Here is a 20,173-nt window from a genome sequence, read left to right on the forward strand (position 1 = left end):
TTCTATGATCTATGTACTATGATAAGTTTCACTATTCTAAGAGAATATCTTAGGATTCTAAGATATTCTAAAACTTCTTTAAAGGTTTTGTTTTCTAAACATATTACATCATCAGGAAATTTGAAGAGAAAATCTTAATGACCTTTTAACCTTCTAAATCTCAACTCACAAACCAAATTTATTTTATGGGCTTTGGGAAAGTGAGAAATATGAGATACTTATTTATAAGCCAAAAGCTAAAACAAAATCCCCTTGACAAGCTAATGATGACTTGTGACATGAAATTCCCAAAAGAACAGAAGAAAAATAAGTTGTTTAAAATTATGCTTCATCTAAAAGCAGAAAATATTTCATTATAATGTCACATATTATATATCTCTGCATTTCAATAAATAACATTTTATCTTGAATCCTTAATCAGGTATAATCATTAACCTAGGCAAAGATCTGAGAGTTAACAAAAAAATAACAAAATTCAATATTTCAGAAGTGTTTACAGTTCCATTGTCAAGGCCATGTGAAAAAAAAGTATAAAAACACTATTCCATCAAGTACCCTAGTCCATTTGTATATGTGTGTGTGTGTGTGTATATATGTATATATATATATGGCATAATATGCTAATTAGACTGGACAGACGAACGACCTTCCGGACGACCTTCTGGATGAAGCCGGGGCTGCGAGGGCCAAGGCAAGCTGCCACGATTGCCAGGGCTGAGTCCCTTGCACAAATGTCATGCCTTGGGCCTCTAATATATATATATGCCAGCATGCAAAGAATAAACACAAGAATAAATAATTCATTAAATGTCATTGGCAATTAATTTTCACTACCTCTATTTCAAAATGCATTATGACCAATAAAACTTTCAACGAAGTTTATTTTCTGATGGAAAGAACAAGACTAAGAGAATCATTCTTATAATATGTACAAGTACATTTCATCTATTATCACTCTGTGAAAACAATCACTATTTTTAATATTTATATAATGTTAGCATTTGAGGGGTTTTACTTTTCAAAATGAGGCAGTTTTAGAAAAGACGACATTTTTCAACATTTTTAATGTATCTTGACACTGTTTAATTTTATTTGTAACTAACCCTCCTCATAGCACATATAAAGTATGGGTAGTTTTTATCAATTATAATATATATAAAAAGCTTTGCATTCTCTCCAACAGTGTTAAGAAACAAGCAGGTAAGCCTAAAGATGGATTGCATAATATGGTCAACACTAATAGAGTGGTTTTCTACAAACACATTGAAAAAAGTTGAACAAACACTTTACATTTCAGAATATAGCTATTCTAATTTCACATGTCCAGTAAGCTCCAAAGAGGGAAATGTTAGCAACTTTAAATCTGTAGGTCCTGGATTAAACAACATAAAGGAAATTTGGAGAAATGACAATGCATTCAGGAAGTAGACTAGTTTGAAGGTAAAGGTCTCTCCTTGAGGGTCTAATTAGGTGCCCCCCCCCCATCTCAGTGTTTTAAAAATAATTATCTCATAGAGACACCTTAGCAGAGGCTATCAGCTTTGACAGAATACCAAAATCCTGGCGGTGAACCATAAATTGACCATTACCATAAAAAGAGCTGCTAAATGAGAAACCATGTGCTCAGTATAAAACTAATTTCATGCTTTCAAAAGCACACAGTGGCTTCTAGCAAGATAGTGGCCCTGGGACTTGCTGAGACAGATTGGCGAACACAAGCGGTTTGCTCCTGATGCGTCTGCTTAGCCAAGCTTTACATGTACTGGCAGTAAATGGGGTTCTCGAATCTTCTGTCAAACAAATGCACACTTATCAATAACTTGAGAGCTGAAAGCTACAAAGCAGCTGCCTCAAATAAATTTAGCAGGAAAAACACATAAACGTACACACACATATATACGCACCCCATGTGCCACGCTAGCTTCCAACCAAATAAAAATAGATTTCCTTGCAGTCCTAATGTTCTCAACAGACACTTAATAAGAAAACTGCCATTCGGATGCATCCTAACTCTCATAGTCCTTTCTTCTTTAGAAACAGCTTCTCACGGTGCAGGAATTACAGTGTAGACGAGCCTAAGCAATAGGACTCCAACTACTCAGAGGCTAACTTTGACTTTGCTCTTACATAGTTGGCTTTCAAATACTCGATACTTACAAAGCCACATCAGACCTCTCTGGGCAGGATGATTTAGTAGCTTAACTTCCCAGGTGAGTGTCGGCACTTTAGTTACATTTAAATGATAAAATCTGCTACATTTAAGATGTCACATCTAATTAAAACATGCTTTGGGAGGTAATGCTGCTAATTTTCTCCTCCTCTCATTCAGTATACCATCTCTAGAAACCAATTACTGTAGGCTGTCCAGTGCACGACAGGTCATAACTTTTAATTATTAATAATGTCAAGCTTAACAAGGTGCCAACTCCAGTATGTAATCCATTTCACTTACTTTGTCAGTTATCGCCTCACATCACTTGTTTCCTCCTGTATATATTTCACGTCAAAGATTCTACACTACAAAGTACATTTAGTTCCTAGGCTTCTTCTTCTCCTTCTTTTTATTTTTTTAATACCTGAAGCACATAATACCACTGCTGACTACCTGCTTAATGCAAGGATAGCAAATCACACAATATCACTGACTTGTTCCAAATGTTTAAATACAAAGGAAGTCACCTACTGGTAAGATGTCCTTGGCAAACAGCTAGCACAGAGAGAAAGGAATGCTGTCACACCCATGCAAGGAGTAACTTCCCAATAACATTAAAGAATCATATATTTTGCTCTTCAGTGCTGCCCCTTCGGATCTGTCAGCGAGACGTGATGAACACAATTGATAACTCCACAGGATTCAACACAGCGTATGAAAGAATCTGTTACTGACACCCCAGATCCCTGCGTCCGAGTTGTAGAATAAAAATGCTCACCTCTGCTAGGAAGTCCACTCCACATCCTGGCAGGGCTTCCACCAGCTGCAAGAGCAACCAAGTTGGATAAACAAAACTTCCAGTAGGAGACCGGCGTGAGGCACAGTGCTCCCAAGGCTTGGCTCCAGCCCTGAAGATCTGTGTGACAGTACCACACTATCTCAGTGCAGCTCCGAACCTTCCCAGATGCTGGCTTATTGCACTGCTCATTGAAAATCCTTCACACGCTGGCAACATTTTAGGGAAGGACAAGCACTCTCAGAGTCATTTGTAAAGAAAGCAGAGCAATTTCAATTCTATATCTCTGCGCGTGCTGAAGCCAGCAGCACTGTCAACCTCCAAGTCTGAGGTGGATTTAAGCCGAGAAACAGGCAACCTAAGCCTTCATTATCAATGCATGAAATCAGCCACTGTGATCAAATTCAAGCAAACCACAGAAAGGATATGATTACGAAAGGCTCCACAGATTTAGCACCAAACCTTGTGGAATGAAGACTCATCTACTGAAATTGTGTAAATGTTAAAAATAGCTCTGGCTTTTCAACAATGAGCCGGCTACAGAGAAGAAATCAGTAGTCTATATTATAAGGACTTATCATAAAAGCTGCAAAAATCAAAATAGCTGGAGGTTCCTGGGACTTCTCTATAGACAAATGAAATCACTAGAGGCTATTAACAATTATAATGCCAAAAATGACCATATGTTTGACACAGATATCCATTAAAAAGCAAGTTTAAATATATTTTAACCCCTACCTGCCTGTCTTTAGATTAAAATTAAAATAGTAGTAAAAATGTGCAGGGTTATGCTAGCAACAGGGCAAAATACAACCAATTTTACTCTAAAACAGATTCCTAAACAATAAAAATTTAAATGTATCCTGTGTAAGAAGAAAATAAACATGCAAGTTAGAGATTATTTTTAATACCATAGTATTTGCCTGCTTATTTTTAAAAAGTCTATAGTTAAATCCATATATCCCTACTCCACCCACCCCAAATTTATATCTTTACCTTTCACCATCCTTCCTCTTCCACTACTATACTGTAAGATGCGAGAGCCAGTTGAAATAATCTTAAAGAGGAACAAAGTAGCTATACCCCAGAAAGTAGCAGCAATGATATGAAATCACAAGATGCCAAACTTTGACCTGTGTATGCGAAGTACAGAGCATAAAAGTCATAAAATATTTATTAAAAATCATTACCGGAAAGAATTCCTAGTAGGCATCATTGATGAAGCACACATTCAAGGTTCCATTCAGATTTCTTTAAATGGGTTTTAGGTTCTCATTAAAACTCTAAAGAGGAGCAAATCAAGATCCAATAGAGGATCTTCTGTACATGACTGTTTGGTTCTAGTAATACTATCTCTTAGGTGCCACATTTACTAGTGCCTACAACCCAAACATCTGTGTGAAAGAAGCAATATTCCACCAAATGCATTTACATAACACAGCACTTTGGAGCAATGTTAAACATGGAACACCCATGGTCATCCTCATTATGTCTCTATGTGCAGAGCTGACTCCTTCAGGCTGCTGGTTAGACTCCCTTCATTGTAGACAGTTATGGATATAATACATGAGTGGACACACATACAAATACACATGAGTATGAGAGTGTGTTAGTGTGTGTGTGTATTCCCACATCATAGAAGAATGTCCTTCTACTTTTGCTGCCTGAATTCCATTCACTTGTGCCTCATGAAGCCCAAGGACAGCATTTGAATGTACTATGAGAAATGGCTGGCACTGGTTATCACTGATTCAGCCACTGCTCAGTGTTCTCTGTTTCTCTCTCTTTCTCTGTAGTTCTCTTGTTTTAGGAAGTAATCCATGAGAGATTATGTGCCTAAAATCCTTGTAATATTCCCATTCCTGCAGCTTCTTAGTAATAAAAGTTTAAAAATGAAAACATAATACTAGAGGATATAGGTCCTCAATCTCTTATCCATAACCCTCACTGTCAGATGCATTTCAGAATTCAAATGTTTTTCAAATTTTAGAACGATAATACTCTGCATATAACATGAATTATATAATGCCTCCAATGGGGTCTGGGGTCATACTCTATAATCAGATACATTAACATTTCTGTAGCAAAATATGTGCTTGTCCACACTAGATGGGATAAATAAAGATTATCATCAACTTCACATCAGTTCAAGTCAAGTTTTGCCATCAATATGAACTACAAAATCTTCGTATTTTCATAGTTTCTTGGATTTCAAAAATTGTAGGTAAGAGATTATAGACCTGTAGAAGTGTTTACCTAAACTGTTATGAGGTTAAGGATTGGAAAATGGTACCTAAGCAAATGTTCTCTTGCTTGGGCAAGAGATTTGAAGATTAACATTGCTTTAACAGGATGGACAAAAATATATGAGAGGAGATGCTATTAGAACTGAGACACAAAGCAGAGCAGAGATGTGGCTATAATGCAAAATGACAAAACTAGGACATAGGAATGAAAGGCAAGAAGAAGCAATTCGGAATTACTGTGTCAAGAAAATAACAAAACATAATGATAATATCAACCACTCATTGATTACCTAATTTATACCCAGTAATGTGAAAGGCACTTGAAATAAATATTTCTTTTAGTAACCTACTTTATAATTTTCAAAAGGAAATTTAAAAGAAAAAATACATTTCTAGAATGAAGCATAAAACATTGGGTGATCTCACCCTCTTTTCAATGTAACCAAGAGCAAAACATCCATAATGTTAAAAACATATGTATGAATGTCAGAAACAACAACAAAAAATAACATTCACCTTATGAAGTAAAAGGCCTTGTTTTATTTTTGTATACTATATACAATTTGGTATAGTAGTTTTTCAAAACCACTTGTAGGAAATAAAGGTAGTATTATTCTTTACCATCAATATTAAAAATCTTTAACTTCAAAATCTATTTTTAAAATAGTCCTAAGAAAATATTATGTTGTAATAGTCCTCAGATGTAATAAAATGTCCTAAATATAATAGTCCTAAGAAAATATTAAATTCCAATTTACTTGGAATTTTCCTATACATTATGTACTTTTTTATATTAAGTACAAACTTTAACATAACATTGACACTGTATGGATGTAAGACTTTGGACCTATACCATTCACCATCTTCTAAGAGATCTTGGTCAAAGGGTACAAGTTGTAGTTATATAGGATAAATAAGTCTAGCTATCTACTATACCAGATGATGACTAGAGTTAATAATACTGAATTGAATACTGGAAATTTCTAAGAGAGTAGATTTCAGGTGCTCACACTACATATTAGATAAGTGACTATATCAAGAGATGGATGTGTTAATTGGTTTGACTGTAGTAATCATTTCACTATATAAATGTATATTAAATAATCATGTACAATTTAAATATATACAATTTTTATTTAAAAATAAAAACTACTAGGTATCCTCCCTCCCCCAAAAAAGAGAGCATTTCTTTAGTGCCTTTTGGGGCTCAGACTTGGAGTGGAGAGGAGTTCTACGGGCAGTTATTAGAACACTGGTCTTCCTATTCACCATGCAAACTACAGCAGAATGTATGGCTCTAATCTTAGTTTCTAGAATATGAACACAAAGTCATTTTCCATGTGATGGAGGAACTGCATTTATTCATTTTTCAAAGTACAACACAATTTTGTTGAATTCTTTTGTTAGCAACAACATAGTGTCCTATGGAATTATTGCAACTTCTGAAAGTACTAGTAACTGATTATCTATAGTGGGAAACTTGCCAGGATCAAAATCAGCCTCTCCGTATACCTTTTACAGCAGGTCCACATAAGAAGAAAGTTAACTTCCAGCATCCATAGGGCAAGATCTCTGGATTGCAAGGAAGGCTCACCAGAGGTCTGGCTCTGGAAACAAAGTCAGTCAACATGATGTAAATTCTATCACTCAGCCTATAAAAAATATGCAATAACCAGCCCACCTAAATCCTCCAAACTCCTTGTGTAATCAGGAGAAAAAGCAAACATATTTCACAGTTGGCCTAAGAACCAACCCCATGTCTGTTGTAACATTCCACAGGGATGCCTGACTTGGAATGATGTCCAACAGCCTCCTTGCCTTTGATGCTGTCAAGGTATGAAAGGAGAACATGTGTGTGAAGAAAGTAGGTCAGTCAGGATGACACCACATTCACCCCACAGTGAGGAGATACACTCACTAACTTAAATTTCTATTGAGCCCTCTACCAAAAGCCTTTCTCCCCAGATTAGTTTAAAACAAGTAACACACACACACACACACACACACACACACAAATAGGTTACACTTCTATTCTAAGATAGCACCAGGATTTTAAGTGGGTGTTCCATGATTCAAATCACTCAGCCACCTACACACTTACCATAACTGTCTAAGATTCCATTTCCACACAGAAAGATAAATATCACATGATCTCACTCATTTGTGGAATATAATGAACGGCATAAACTGATGAACAAGAACAGATTCAGAGACTGAGAAACATCGATCAGAACGTCAAACCTCAGGGAAGGTGGGGGTCGGTGGGAGTAAGGGGGAGAGATCAACCAAGGGACTTGTGTGCATGCATATGAGCCTAATCAATGGACACAGACAACAGGGGGGTGGAGCATTAGTGGGGGTTGGGGGGTAATGGGGGAATAAGGAAACATATGTAAAAAAAAATTAAAAAATAAAAATACATGAATTTTTCCTCCTAAAAAAAAAAAAAGAAAGGTGACAGCCCTTAGTTTTTGAAAGCTAAAAGATCAAGACTTGATATAAAACATGTATCTGTTAATACAAATAATATATGTAAAAGTTCATAGTTCAAAGCATTCTTAAAGTAACAGACTATCCGCCCTTCCCTAAAAATGGGCCAAACACCCCTGTTAATTCTTTTTTAATAAAAGTTCCAATCAAAAACCTTTACATATCAATTTTTTGGAGTTCCATACTTATATAATTGATTCCCATGTTTAACATTTTAAAACTACATGCACAGAAAAAATACAAAGCTGTTCTTTAATGCCTTTTTAGGTCTACCTTAGGTGTAGTTCTAGATTTCTGAAACCACCCAAAATTTCTGGAGCCCTATCTCAAAGTATTGTGAGGGTTGGAGTTATGATTTGAGCTTTCCTATTTCCAATTGCTCTACTTTCATTCATTAAAAAAACCTCAATCTCAATAAACCCTACCATATAAGTCTCAATTCAATTTACCTGGGGAGTACAGATATGGAGCACTAACTATTCTTTTTAAAGAATGACATTCGGATTTGGAAAAATACTTGGAAACTTATGGTGACCAATCCTGGGTAAGATGAATAGTCAGAAAATAATATCAATATTCATTCTACTGTATCATCATTGGGTCTGAATTACTCTAAGTAACATACAATTCCTGGGCTCTCTCACAGGATCTAGAATTTAAACCAAGTAAATCAAATGCCCTCTTTTCAAGGGTCCAATTTGGTATATTCTAACCAAGACCCTTTGTCCTTTTAAATTGGTTCTTTCATAGAAACCTGTAGGAAGTCATATGGGCTCTACCTTAAAAATGGATTGTATAATAATTTTTCCATGAAAAAAAATTTATGGACTTATAATTAATAGGTCTAGGGGAAAAGTGCATTGTAAAAAAATCAACCCACCTGCCTCCACACTAAAATGTTTTATTTACTTAAAGTAGAAACTTATTGATAATTCATCAATGATTTGTTATACTTTCACCATGGTAGATACATTTTGCAAAAAACTTCTTGGTTAAATGATAAATGGCAAACTAACTCATCAAAAATGAAGAAAAAGGAAGCATTTAAAAACCATATGTCTCTATTTTAAAAGATATTATCATATTGATGGATTCTAGCCCTACCTCTTCATTGATCTCACAAACCTAAGTTAGCATTATTAAATATCTCTTAAAATGAACTACACCCTTTTCAGACAGAGGGCAATATTAGATGTTTCAGCAGTAATTGTTATTCCTGAAAACTGAAGAAAATCTCCTCTACACCTCTCTCTCTCTCTCTCTCTCTCTCTCTCCTTTCACCTCTCACTCTCTTAACACTCTAATACACACATCCTGATATTACCCCTATATTCAGCCTAATACATAGAAGATGCTCATAAAAAGTCTGTCCGTCAAATGAGCATGCTCCTGCCCACACATGCATGTCACACATGTCCTCACCTCTTTGTATTTCTCTGCTTTCCATATCCATTAACAAATTCCAGCAAAATGTTACATGATTAAAATGAAGAAAATATCTCACTTTCAATATACTTGTGGCACCATCTTGTGGTGAACCAATATTGTTACAATTTCAAGTTTAAGTTCTGAGGTTCAAAAATGTCTGTGAAAACCCATTTGAGGATAAATTTTAAAATTTTATTTTATTTACTTACTTATTTAAATTGAATTTATTGGGGAGACAATGGTTAATAAAATGATATAGGTTTCAGGTGTACAATTCTATAATACATCATCTGTATACTATAATAACTATATATACTATAGTAACTATATTGTGTTCACCACCCAAAGTCAAGTGTCCTTCCATCACCATTTATTCCCCTTTACCCTCTTAGACCTCCTCCTACCCTTTCTCTCTGGTAATCACCATATGCTGTGTCTATAACAATTTTTTTGTTTTTGTTTTTGTTAGTCCTCACCTGAGGATATTTTTTCCATTGATTTTTAGAGAGAGAGTGAAAGGGAGGGAGGAGAGGGAGAGAGAGAAATATAGATGTGGGAGAGACACATGGACAGGTTGCCTCCCGCACATGCCCCAACTCAGGCAGGGGATCTAACCTGCAACCAAGGTATACGCCCTGGATGGGGAATAGAACCTGTGGTTTGTGGGCTGACATTTAAATCACTGAGCAAAGCCAGCAGGGGCAATGTATTTTTGGCTTAATCCCTTCACCTTTTTCCCACTCCTCTGATACCTTTCAGTTTGTCCTCTGTATATATGAGTCTAGTTCTATTTTGTTTGCTAGTTTATTTTGTTCATTAGATTTCACATATAAGTAAAATCATATGGTACTTGTCTTTCTCTGACTGACTTATTTCACTTAGCATAATACTCTCCAGGCCCACCTTCTTTTTTACAGGTGAGTAATATTCCATTGTGTAAATGTACCACAGCTTTTTATATCCACTCATCTATTGATGGGCACTTGGGCTACTTCCATATCTTGGCTATTGCAAATAATGCTGCAATGAGCATATAGCTGTATATATTCTTTCAAATTAGTGTTTTGGGTTTCTTCAGATATATTTCCAGAAGTGGAATCACTGGGTCATAAGGCAGTTCATTTTTATTTTTATTTTTTGAGGTAACTCCATACTGCTTTCCACCAATCTGCATTCTCATCAACAGTGCATAAGGGTTCCCTTTTCTCCACATCCTCACCAACACGTTGTTTGTTCATTTATTAATAGCCATTCTGATAGGGGTGAGGTGATATCTCATTGTGATTTTAATTTTCATTTCTCTGATGATTAAGCATCTTTTCATGTGTCTATTGGCCATCTGTATGTCCTCTCTGGAGAAGTGTCTATTCAGGTTTTTTAATTGGATTATTTTTTGTTTTTGTGTTGATTTAAGTTAATTCTTTATTGATTTTGGATATTAACTCCTTATCAGATGTATCATTGGTGAATATGTTCTCCCACTCAATGGTTTGCCTTTTTATTTTGTTGATGGTTTCCTTTGCTGTGCAAAATCTTTTTAGTTTGATGAAGTCCCATTTGTTTACATTGTCTTTTGTTTCCCTTGCCCAAGGAAATATATCAGAAAAAATACTGCTACCAGAAATGTCTAAGATTTTACTGCCTATGTTTTCTACTAGGATTTTTATGGTTTCAAGTCTAACATTTAAGTATTTAACCCATTTTGAGCTTATTCTTGTGTATGGTGTAAGAAGGTGATCTAGTTTCATTATTTTGCACCTATCTGTCTAATTTTCACAATACCATTCACCAAATGGACTATCTTTACCCCTTGTATATTCTTGCTTTCTTTGTCAAATATCAATCTGGGCTTTCTATTCTGTTCTATTGATCTATATGTCCTGTTTTTATGCCAATATCATGCTGTTTTGATTACTATAACCTTATAGTATAGTTTGATACCAGGTAGCATGATTCCTCCAACTCCATTCTTTCTTAAGATTGCTGTGGCTATTTTAGGGTCTTTTGTGGATCCATATAAATTTTTGGAATATTTTTCTAATTCTGTGAAATACACCATTGGTATCTTGATAGGGGTTGCACTGAATCTATAGATTGCTTTGGGTAGTAGGGACATTTTAACGATGTTACTTCTTCCTATCCATGAACACAGTACATGCTTCCCTTATTTGTATCTTCTTCCATTTCTTTCTTCAATGTCATATAATTTTCCGAGTACAAGTGTTTTACATCCTTGGTTAAATTTATTCCTAGGTATTTTTTGAAACAACTGTGAATGGGATTGTTTTATTAGTTTCCCTTTCTGATAGTTTATTATTGGTATATAAAGTGCAACTGATTTCTGGATATTTATTTTGTATCCTGTTACTTTACTGAATTTACTTACCAGTTCTAGCAGTTCTTCGGTAGGAACTTTACGGTTCCCTATGTATAGTATCATGTCATCTGCAAATAGTGACAGTTTTACTTCTTCATTTCCAATTTGGATGCGTTTTATTTCTTCTTGTTGTCTGATTGTTGTGGCTAGGACTTGCAGAACCACATTGAATAAAAGTGCTGAAAGTGGACATCCCTGTCTTGTTCCCAATCTTAAGGGAAACACTTTTAGTTTTTGCTCATTGCATATGATGTTGACTGTGGATTTGTCATATAGCCTTTATTATGTTGAGGTATGTTCCCTCTATCCCCACTTTGCTGAGAGTTATTATTACAAATGGGTGCTGGATTTTATCAAATGCTTTTTCTACATTTATTTATATGATCAAGTGATTTTTATCCTTCATTTTGTTATGTGGTGTATCACATTTTTGATTTGTAGATATTATACCAACTTTTCATCCCTAGAATAAATCCCACTTGATCATGTTTAATGTATTGCTGGATCCAGTTTGCTAACATTCTGCTGATGATTTTAGTATCTATGTTCATCAGGGATATTGGCCTATAATGTTCTTTCTTTGTGGTATCTTTATCTGGTTTTGGAATTAGGATAATGTTATAACACTGGCCTCATAAAATGAGTTTGGGTGCCTTCACTCCTCTTGAATTTTTTGGAATAGTTTGAGGACAGGTGTTAGTTCTTTTCTGAGTGTTTGGTAAATTCAACTGTGATGCCATCTGGTCCAGCACTTTATTTTGTTGGGACTTTATTATTATTATTATTATTATTATTATTATTATTGCTTCAATATTGTAATATCTCCATTCAGATTTTCTGATTCTTCCTAATTATGTCTTAGAAGATTGTATGTTTCTAGGAATTTATCCATTTCACCTGGACTGTCCAATTTGTTAGAATATAGTTGTTTAAAATATTTTCTTAAAATCCTTAGTATTTCTTTTTGTCAGTTGTTACTTCTTTCATTTCTGATATTACTTATTTGAGTTCTCTCTCTTTTTTTCTTGATAAATTTGGTTAGAGGTTTATAAATTTTGTTTATCTATTCAAAGAAACTGCTCTTCGTTTCATTGATCTTTAATATTGGGTTTGTTTTTTGTTGTGTGCTTTTTTGTTTGTTTTGTTTTACTCTATTTCCTTTATTTCTGTGCTTATCTTTATTATTTTCTTCCTTCTATTCACTTTGGGCTTTGTTTGTTGTTCTTTTTCTAGTTCCTTTAGGTGAAATGCTAAATTGTTTATTTGACATTTTTCCTTGTTTCTTGAGAAAGGCCTGTAATGCTTCTTAGGCCTCCTTTCACTGTCCCAGAGATTTGGGGTTGTTGTGTTCTCATTTTCATTTGTTTCAAGGTATCTTTTGATTCCTTCCTTATAGTCATTGTTAACCCATTCATTGTTTAGTAGCATGTTGTTTAGCCTCCATATCTTTGTGTGTTTTTCAGTGTTTTATCTTGTCATTGATTTCTAGTTTCATACCTTATGGTCAAAGAATATGCTTGATGTGATTTCAATTTTCTTAAATTTATTAAGATTTGTTTTGTGTCCTAACATGTGGTCTATCCTAGAAAATGTTCCATGTTCACTTGAAAAGAATGTATATTGTGCTGCTTTGGGGTGAAATGCTCTGAAGATACCAATTAAATCCATTTGATCTACTGTGTCATTTAAGACCACTGTTTTCTCGTTGATTTTCTTTTTTGAAGATCTGCTCCAGCCTCCTTCTGCTGGAGCCCAGAGTGAGTGGCTGGGAATGAGATTTTGTGTGTTGGCCTTTTAAGAGAGCAGCTGTGTCTCTAGCAGACTGTCGTCTTTCCCTGGTAGTCAGAATGCCTGCTGATTTTCATGGCCAGACGTTATGTGGGCACCTATTCCTGGCTCTGTGCTCTGGGTGGGGAGCCCAGCTTGGGGTTGAGAACGCATTCTTCTCAGGGGAACTTATAGCCTTAGATATCCCTCCAAAATCTCAGCCACTGCCCATGGGAGCAGGGCCAACCTTTTCACATCAATGCCCTTCCTACCAGTCTCAATGTGACTTCTGTAAGTCCTTGGTTATAAGACTTGTCTTCAGCTAGTCTTCAGTTGGTTATTCAGATTGATTGCTGTATATTTTAGCTGTAATTCCACTTTGGTCCTGAGAAGAGGTAAGTGTAACATCTATCTACTCTGCTGCCATTTTGGATCTGCCAAATTTTACATTTTAAATACATAGGAGATGCAGTGGGGGAAAATGGCCTGTGTATTTTAAAGCTTATACACATATTTTAATAGTCAGAATACCTATCACAGTGTCCTAACCCTATTAGCGATTTCTTTAATGTAGAATAGGAGTAAAAATAAGAGATCATTAGAAAAGAGAAAGCAAAAACACAGTTGAGGATCCTGGAAGCATCAAAGAGAAACATAGAATATGGCAACAAAGAAAAAAATACTCCACACTACGCTCCAACTGACAACCCATCTCCTAATCTTGTTTTTCATTTCCCCCTCCAAACTATTCCCTCCACTTCCTGCTGCAAAATCCCCTGGTTTTATCAAATTTACCTTCTTCCCACTGCCTCCAAAGGGTCCTCAACTTAAAATCTACTCAAGCACAGTTCAAAATTCTTAAGGCCAAATAAAAGATGCCACTTCTCACATCAAGAGGCAGAGTCTGTTCCCCATCACTGGAATTTGAACTGGTTTGTGACTGGCTCTGACCAAAAGAATGCAGTGGTTGCAGCTTTTGCTCTTGCTGTCTTGAAATGCGGCTCTGTGACCTCTGTGTAACAAGCCTTGTCTATGCAACTCAAAGACAAGGTCTACTGGTGAGCATGATCCAACCTACATCAACACTAATTGCAGACATATATTAAAGGCGTCTTAGGCCATCCAACCCAATCAGTGTGCTGGCTACCTGAGTAATGTCTAGTGAGTCCAGGACAAGAAATGCCTAGTTGAGAAAAGCTCCAATCTCTGACCCATAGAATCATGATTAAAATAAAGCATCATTAAAAAAAAATTCTAATGACTCCTGCCTACCTTCCAACTCCTTTTGTTTTTCTTTCTAATTCTTTCACTCAGTTTTAACCAACTCTCAAGTTTGTAGACATGCCAAATTTTTTCTCAATTTAAGATTCTAAACATTCTCTTTACTGCCTTTGAATCACGCTTCTCCAGTCTCTTTGCTTTACTAACTCCTGTTCTGTCTTAAAAGCTTAACCTTAAATGTGATTCGAAATTCTTTTGGAATTAATTTAAGGTGAGCAAGAAAATGTGCATATTAGTTAGTATGCAACTGGGAAAAACAAACATTAGATAATAAGGAAATAGTCACGAATTCTTTTCATTATTACTTTTTGAAAAATATGTTGTAAAAATTTATGAGAGGTAATGTAGAATTCAAGACAGATATTAGACTTTGAATCTTTGTGTGGCCTTAGGAAAGGCCTCCAAATATCTCTAATTCTGTTTCCTTATTTACAATATGAGGAAAATTATTTCTATCTTATTGGGCCATGAGGACTGAAGTCATTATTCAGTAATTTCATATAACCTACATCTCCAGTGCATCTCAAAATCAAGTACAGATGTGTCACTCTTACCACAATTCAGCAGAACCTTCATATTCTGAGCTTGATGTTTTATAGTTTTAATTAAATATTACTTGTGCCAAAATAGTGTCAAAGGCAGGATCAGAGATCTCCCCCTAAGAGAGAATACCTTCCCATTATGAGGAAATGTGGATCCCAAGAGCCCCAGAACACAAGTAATCATCACAACCATAATCCTTGGGGCAACTTGATTCTCCACGACAGGTGCAAATGCTTCTTAAGGATGTAAAAAAAATACAAAGTTAATATTTATTACTATATTTGGTGATTTACCTGTTTCTGATGGGAAGGAAGAAGGTATCAGGGTATCAAGTATTGCTGAATGATGTTTAGGGAAAGTCTCTAAACAGCAAAAGCTGGCCTTATCACATAAACAGGCTGCATCCGAGAGAGAAGAACGGTCCTCTGTTTTCTGATTCAACTTCCACATCAGGTACCCTATCTGAGCAGTAAACTGTAAGCACAAACTACGCAATTGCTGTTCAGTCTAACATTTATCTGTAAATGAAAGGCAATAACACCATAGTGAGGAATCAGGCCACAGAATTAGGCCGACTTATTCTAAATCCAGCTGTTATCTAACCTCTTTATTCCTCACCCACATTGTATGTCATAATAATAGTACCTTCTTCATAAATCTGTTATGAGGATTCAAATGAGGTAACCTCCTTTGCACAATACCTGGCACAAGGTGAGCCCCCATTCATCCATGTGACCGCAGCCTCTCAGTCCACCCTCACTGTTTTCATGCTACTGTAGAAGGTGCAAAGTTGCTTATAAAGCTCACAGTTAGGGGTGAGGATTGGCTGATGGGGTTAGGGGGCTATGCACTCTATTTCCACAACATCATCCCTCTCTTTCCATGGGTCAGTGGGTACACACAAAAAGGCTGCCTTTCTCTTCTCTGACCATTTCCCAATTACAGGTTTATTTAAGGTAGAAGCTCCTTTTCAGGTATAACTCCCCCTCAATGTGTTAGATTGGTGTTCTCACTATTTCGGAACAGGAACAACTTCATCATCTGAGAACCTGTTAGAAATTCAAGTTCTCAGGTTCCGCCCCAGGCCTACGGAATCAGAAACTCTGGGTATGGAGCCCAGCAATCTGCCTTTTTAACATACTCTGCATTTTAACATACCTTTGCAGGTGATTCTGGTGCAAGCAAAAATTTGAGAACCACTGGGTTAGAATATCAGTCACTCACACACCAACTGCTTTACAGTTTTTAAATTCAGGTTCACCTCAGAGAACAAAAGGGTGAATGTACTAGGGACTGATGGAGAAATTTTACAGCAGTAGGCACCCAGGATAAAGAATAGGGGCAGCCTTTGCCAGCAGAGGGAAGGATACATAGAGAATAAATAATGGTCAATTTTATCTGGACTTGGAAGTTGTATGTGGGTCATGGAAAAATAACCTCTGGGCGGCCATGTGGTGAAACAACACCTAAGCTGGGCTGTCTAGACTCGATGGTGAGGCTCCAGGTTGCCATAAACCAGCGTACAATAGAAAGAGAACTTAGGAGACCTCTGAATCCCAGCAGCTGTTCCATACTTTTTCATATGTGTGTTTGGGCAACTGTGTTTTTCCTATGCCTCAGTTTCCACAGGACAAGGAAGACCCTTTCATTCTAGCTACTTCCTACTTTGACACAGGGATCTTCTCCCCTTTTTCCAATCATAATTCACTCCAATGATAATAAATGATTTATAATTTATTCCTACATGCATTTGCTTTGATATCCCTTTGCCTGGAATGTTGTTTTTTTCTTGACTAACTCAAAAGTTATTTTTGAATATTAACCTCAAATAACACCCCTAGGAAGTCTTTCCTGACCTCTATAAAGTTAACTGTTCCTTTCTCTGTTCCACACCTAGCTTATATAGATCTATTATTGTTCTTAGCATACCATACTATCATTAATTTATTTAGATATCTAGGTTCTCTTGACACTTATCTTTAAAAAAAAAAGGAGATTGTGTTTTAGTAACAATCTCTTTAAAGTAGACATAATAATTTTTAAAAAGCCAAACCCCAAAATTTTTGCTCATTGTCATCTCTGATAATGCTATTAGAAGACTGGACATTTTTAGTGATCACCTTTATTATGACTTTTTTAACTGAAAATTATATTGAGGTAATTATAAATTGACATGCAGTTGAATAAATACAGAGAGTTCCATTGAACACTTTATCCAGCTTCAGTTGATGGCAACATTCTGTAAAACTGCAGAAAAATATCATAATCAGGATGTTGATATTAATACAAACTACCAAACTTCTTCAGATTTGTCCAGCTTTGCTTTCCTTGAGTTCATTTTTTTCTCTTTTTTCTATCTTCTTGAGGTAGGGACATATTTATTGGAGATCTTTTATCTTTTTTTTCAAGATAAAATAATTAAATTTAATTTGTACATACATACATACATATGGGAATCCCACATACATTGGGAGGTTCACAGACAGAAAGGGAAAATGAGGCATATATGACATTCTATTTTTAAAAAATTATCTTTATTGTTGAAAGTATTACAGATGTCCCCTCTTTTTTTCTATAGACCCCTTCTAGCCTGTACCTATCCCCCACCACCTATCCCCCACCCCAGGCCTTTACCACCCTATTGTCTGTGTGCATGGGTTATGCATATATGCATATAAGTTCTTTGGTTATTCTCTTCCATCCACCCACCCACCCCCACCTTCCCTCTGAGATTCATCCGTCTGTTCCATGTTTCTGTGTCTCTGGATCTATTTAATTCATCAGTTTATTTTGTTTTTTAGATTCTACATATGAGTGAGATCATGTGATAGCTGTCTTTCTCTTGCTGGCTTATTTCACTCAGCATAATACTCTCCAGGTTCCTCCATGCTGTCTCAAAGGGTAAGAGATCCTTCTTTTTTACTGCTGCATAGCATTCCATGGTGTAAATGCATCACAGCTTTTAATATAAGCACTTATTGCTATAAATTCTTCTCTTAGCACTGTTTAGTTCTATCCCAATTTCACTCAGCAGCCTCCATGCTCACTAAGCCCACAGAAAATCAGGAGACTGCCTCGGGTCCATCTGCCCACCCTGGTTAGGGGCTGGGAACACCAGGGTCTTACTGTATTTGTATAACTTTTGAGGAACAGAAGCATGCAAATACTTTGTCTAAAGCCACCTGTGGTTTCTACTATTTCCACCCACCCCCTGAGACTGGATGGGGAAAGGAACAGGGATCCTTCACATACAGGCTAAGTTATCTCAGGTCTCTTTGCTTCCCCTTCAATTCTCTTTTTTGCTGCCCAGAGTATTCTTACAATATTTGGTTGGGGACAGTGCTGGGAAAGGGATCTTGCTGCTACTTATCATTAATCTTTTTCTCAGGAAAAAAAAATTATATTCTCTCCTTCTCTCTCTCTCTCTCTCTCTCTCTCTCTCTCTCTCTCTCTCTCACACACACACACACACACACACACACACACACACACACGGAATGGTTTTAGTTGCACTCTGAGAATCATCCTGTTCTTCCAGAAGCTGAGATCTAAAGGTTCTGTAAACACCCTAACTCCTAAGTATACTGGAAGAATTGCCAGTGGTTAGGTATCAGTCACTAATGCAGAGAAATGGCTCAAGTCTCAATCATCACTCCTTGAAGCCAAGTCCTACCCCTGCCCTGCCAACCCCAACAATATAATAATACTGACAAAGAGGAGGGGACGTCACCTCTAAAATTAACAGATATGGGGAAAATTTTCTCTACTATTGCCTCTTCTGTCATTTGGGGAGAAAATAGGTTTTCATTTTCCTCCCTCTATTAACTGGCTAGGGCCGTTGTAACAAAGTACCCCCAAACTGGGTGGCTTAACAATAGCCATGGGTCGTTTCACAGTTCCGGAGGTGAGAAGGCTGATAGCAAGGTGTTGCAGTGTTGGCTCCTTCTGAGGACTCGGAGGGGAAATCAATTCTCAGCCTCTTTTGTTGGTTTGCAGATGGCCCCCTTGTTCCTGTTCCTGTTCATATCATATTCCCTCTGTGTGTGCCTGTCTCTATAAATTCCTATAAATTTCCCCCTTTTATAAGGACATCTATCACATTGGATCAAGGTCAACCTAATCCCAATGACCTCATTTTAAATTAATTTCCTCTGCAAAAACTCTATCTCCATATAAGGTTACATTCTGAGGATTAGGACTCCAAAATATTTTTTGAAGGGGAAACAAAATTCAGCCCTTAACACCCCTATAGCCAAGCAACTGGCATAAAAGGGAGACGAGCATTTTGTTCCCTAATTAGGTGCCTGCTTTGTCCATGGACTTGCCAGTCTTCCCTATGCTACTTGAGCAGAGTAGAGAAATACAGAGGAGCCCCCACACCCCACTCCATCTCTACCTGCCTGGGCCTCACCAGCTCTGAGTTTTCAAGAGGAATGTTAGTTGTCAGATTGGTTCTGTATATGACCTCAAGCCCTAATAGTTGGTATGTAAATGAGAAGAGAGGACACAGTATCGTCATCTGCCGCAATGTGGGAAAAAGAGGTACATGTGGTTGAGGAATGGGGCCTTTTGTTTTCAACTAGGGGTGAGCTGGGAGATGCAGCTAAATCTCAGGGACTCCCAATCCCCAAGGGAACACAGGGTCTGTTAGGAGCACCTATGACCCTCAGAGACAACCAGAATAGCAATCATTTACCAAGAACAGCATCGCAGCCTTGCCAAGTCTATAAGGCAAGAACACCTCCATCCCACCATTCCTCCATGTTTCCTCACCACCTGGGTGAAAGGGCAGGTAGACAGAGGAGCAGAATGAAAGCCAATTGTGCCCCACCATTCACTCTAAACTCCAGGGTCTGGCTAAGCATATCTTAATTTGGTTATGGCATGGAAGTTTTTATAAATAGAACCAAATCTTCTAAATCAAACAGTCCCTCTGAAAATACAAAATTGAGAAGATCTGGGCAGAAAAGGTGGTAAGGAAGCTGCTACCCAGCAGGAAACATACATGTGATAGATCAAAATTGAGGACAGTGACTGAAAAAATAAAACCATGTCAGGCTTGCTTCTCATTGAGTTGAGACTCTAAACAGTAA

The 20,173-nt window shown here is 36.8% G+C and overlaps 1 protein-coding gene across 1 annotated transcript in view; it reads right to left on the minus strand.

Annotated features, from left to right (window-relative positions):
* Positions 1-20,173, minus strand: part of ZNF385B (zinc finger protein 385B) — a 357,510-nt gene that overhangs the window by 235,810 nt on the left and 101,527 nt on the right. Inside the window, exon 4 of the mRNA XM_054723048.1 lies at positions 2,931-3,068. Within this exon, the coding sequence (XP_054579023.1) occupies positions 2,931-3,068 (138 nt within the window). The remainder of the gene's footprint in view (positions 1-2,930; positions 3,069-20,173) is intronic.

The sequence above is a fragment of the Eptesicus fuscus genome, chromosome 11 (assembly GCF_027574615.1).
Source record: "Eptesicus fuscus isolate TK198812 chromosome 11, DD_ASM_mEF_20220401, whole genome shotgun sequence".
NCBI lineage: Eukaryota > Metazoa > Chordata > Mammalia > Chiroptera > Vespertilionidae > Eptesicus > Eptesicus fuscus.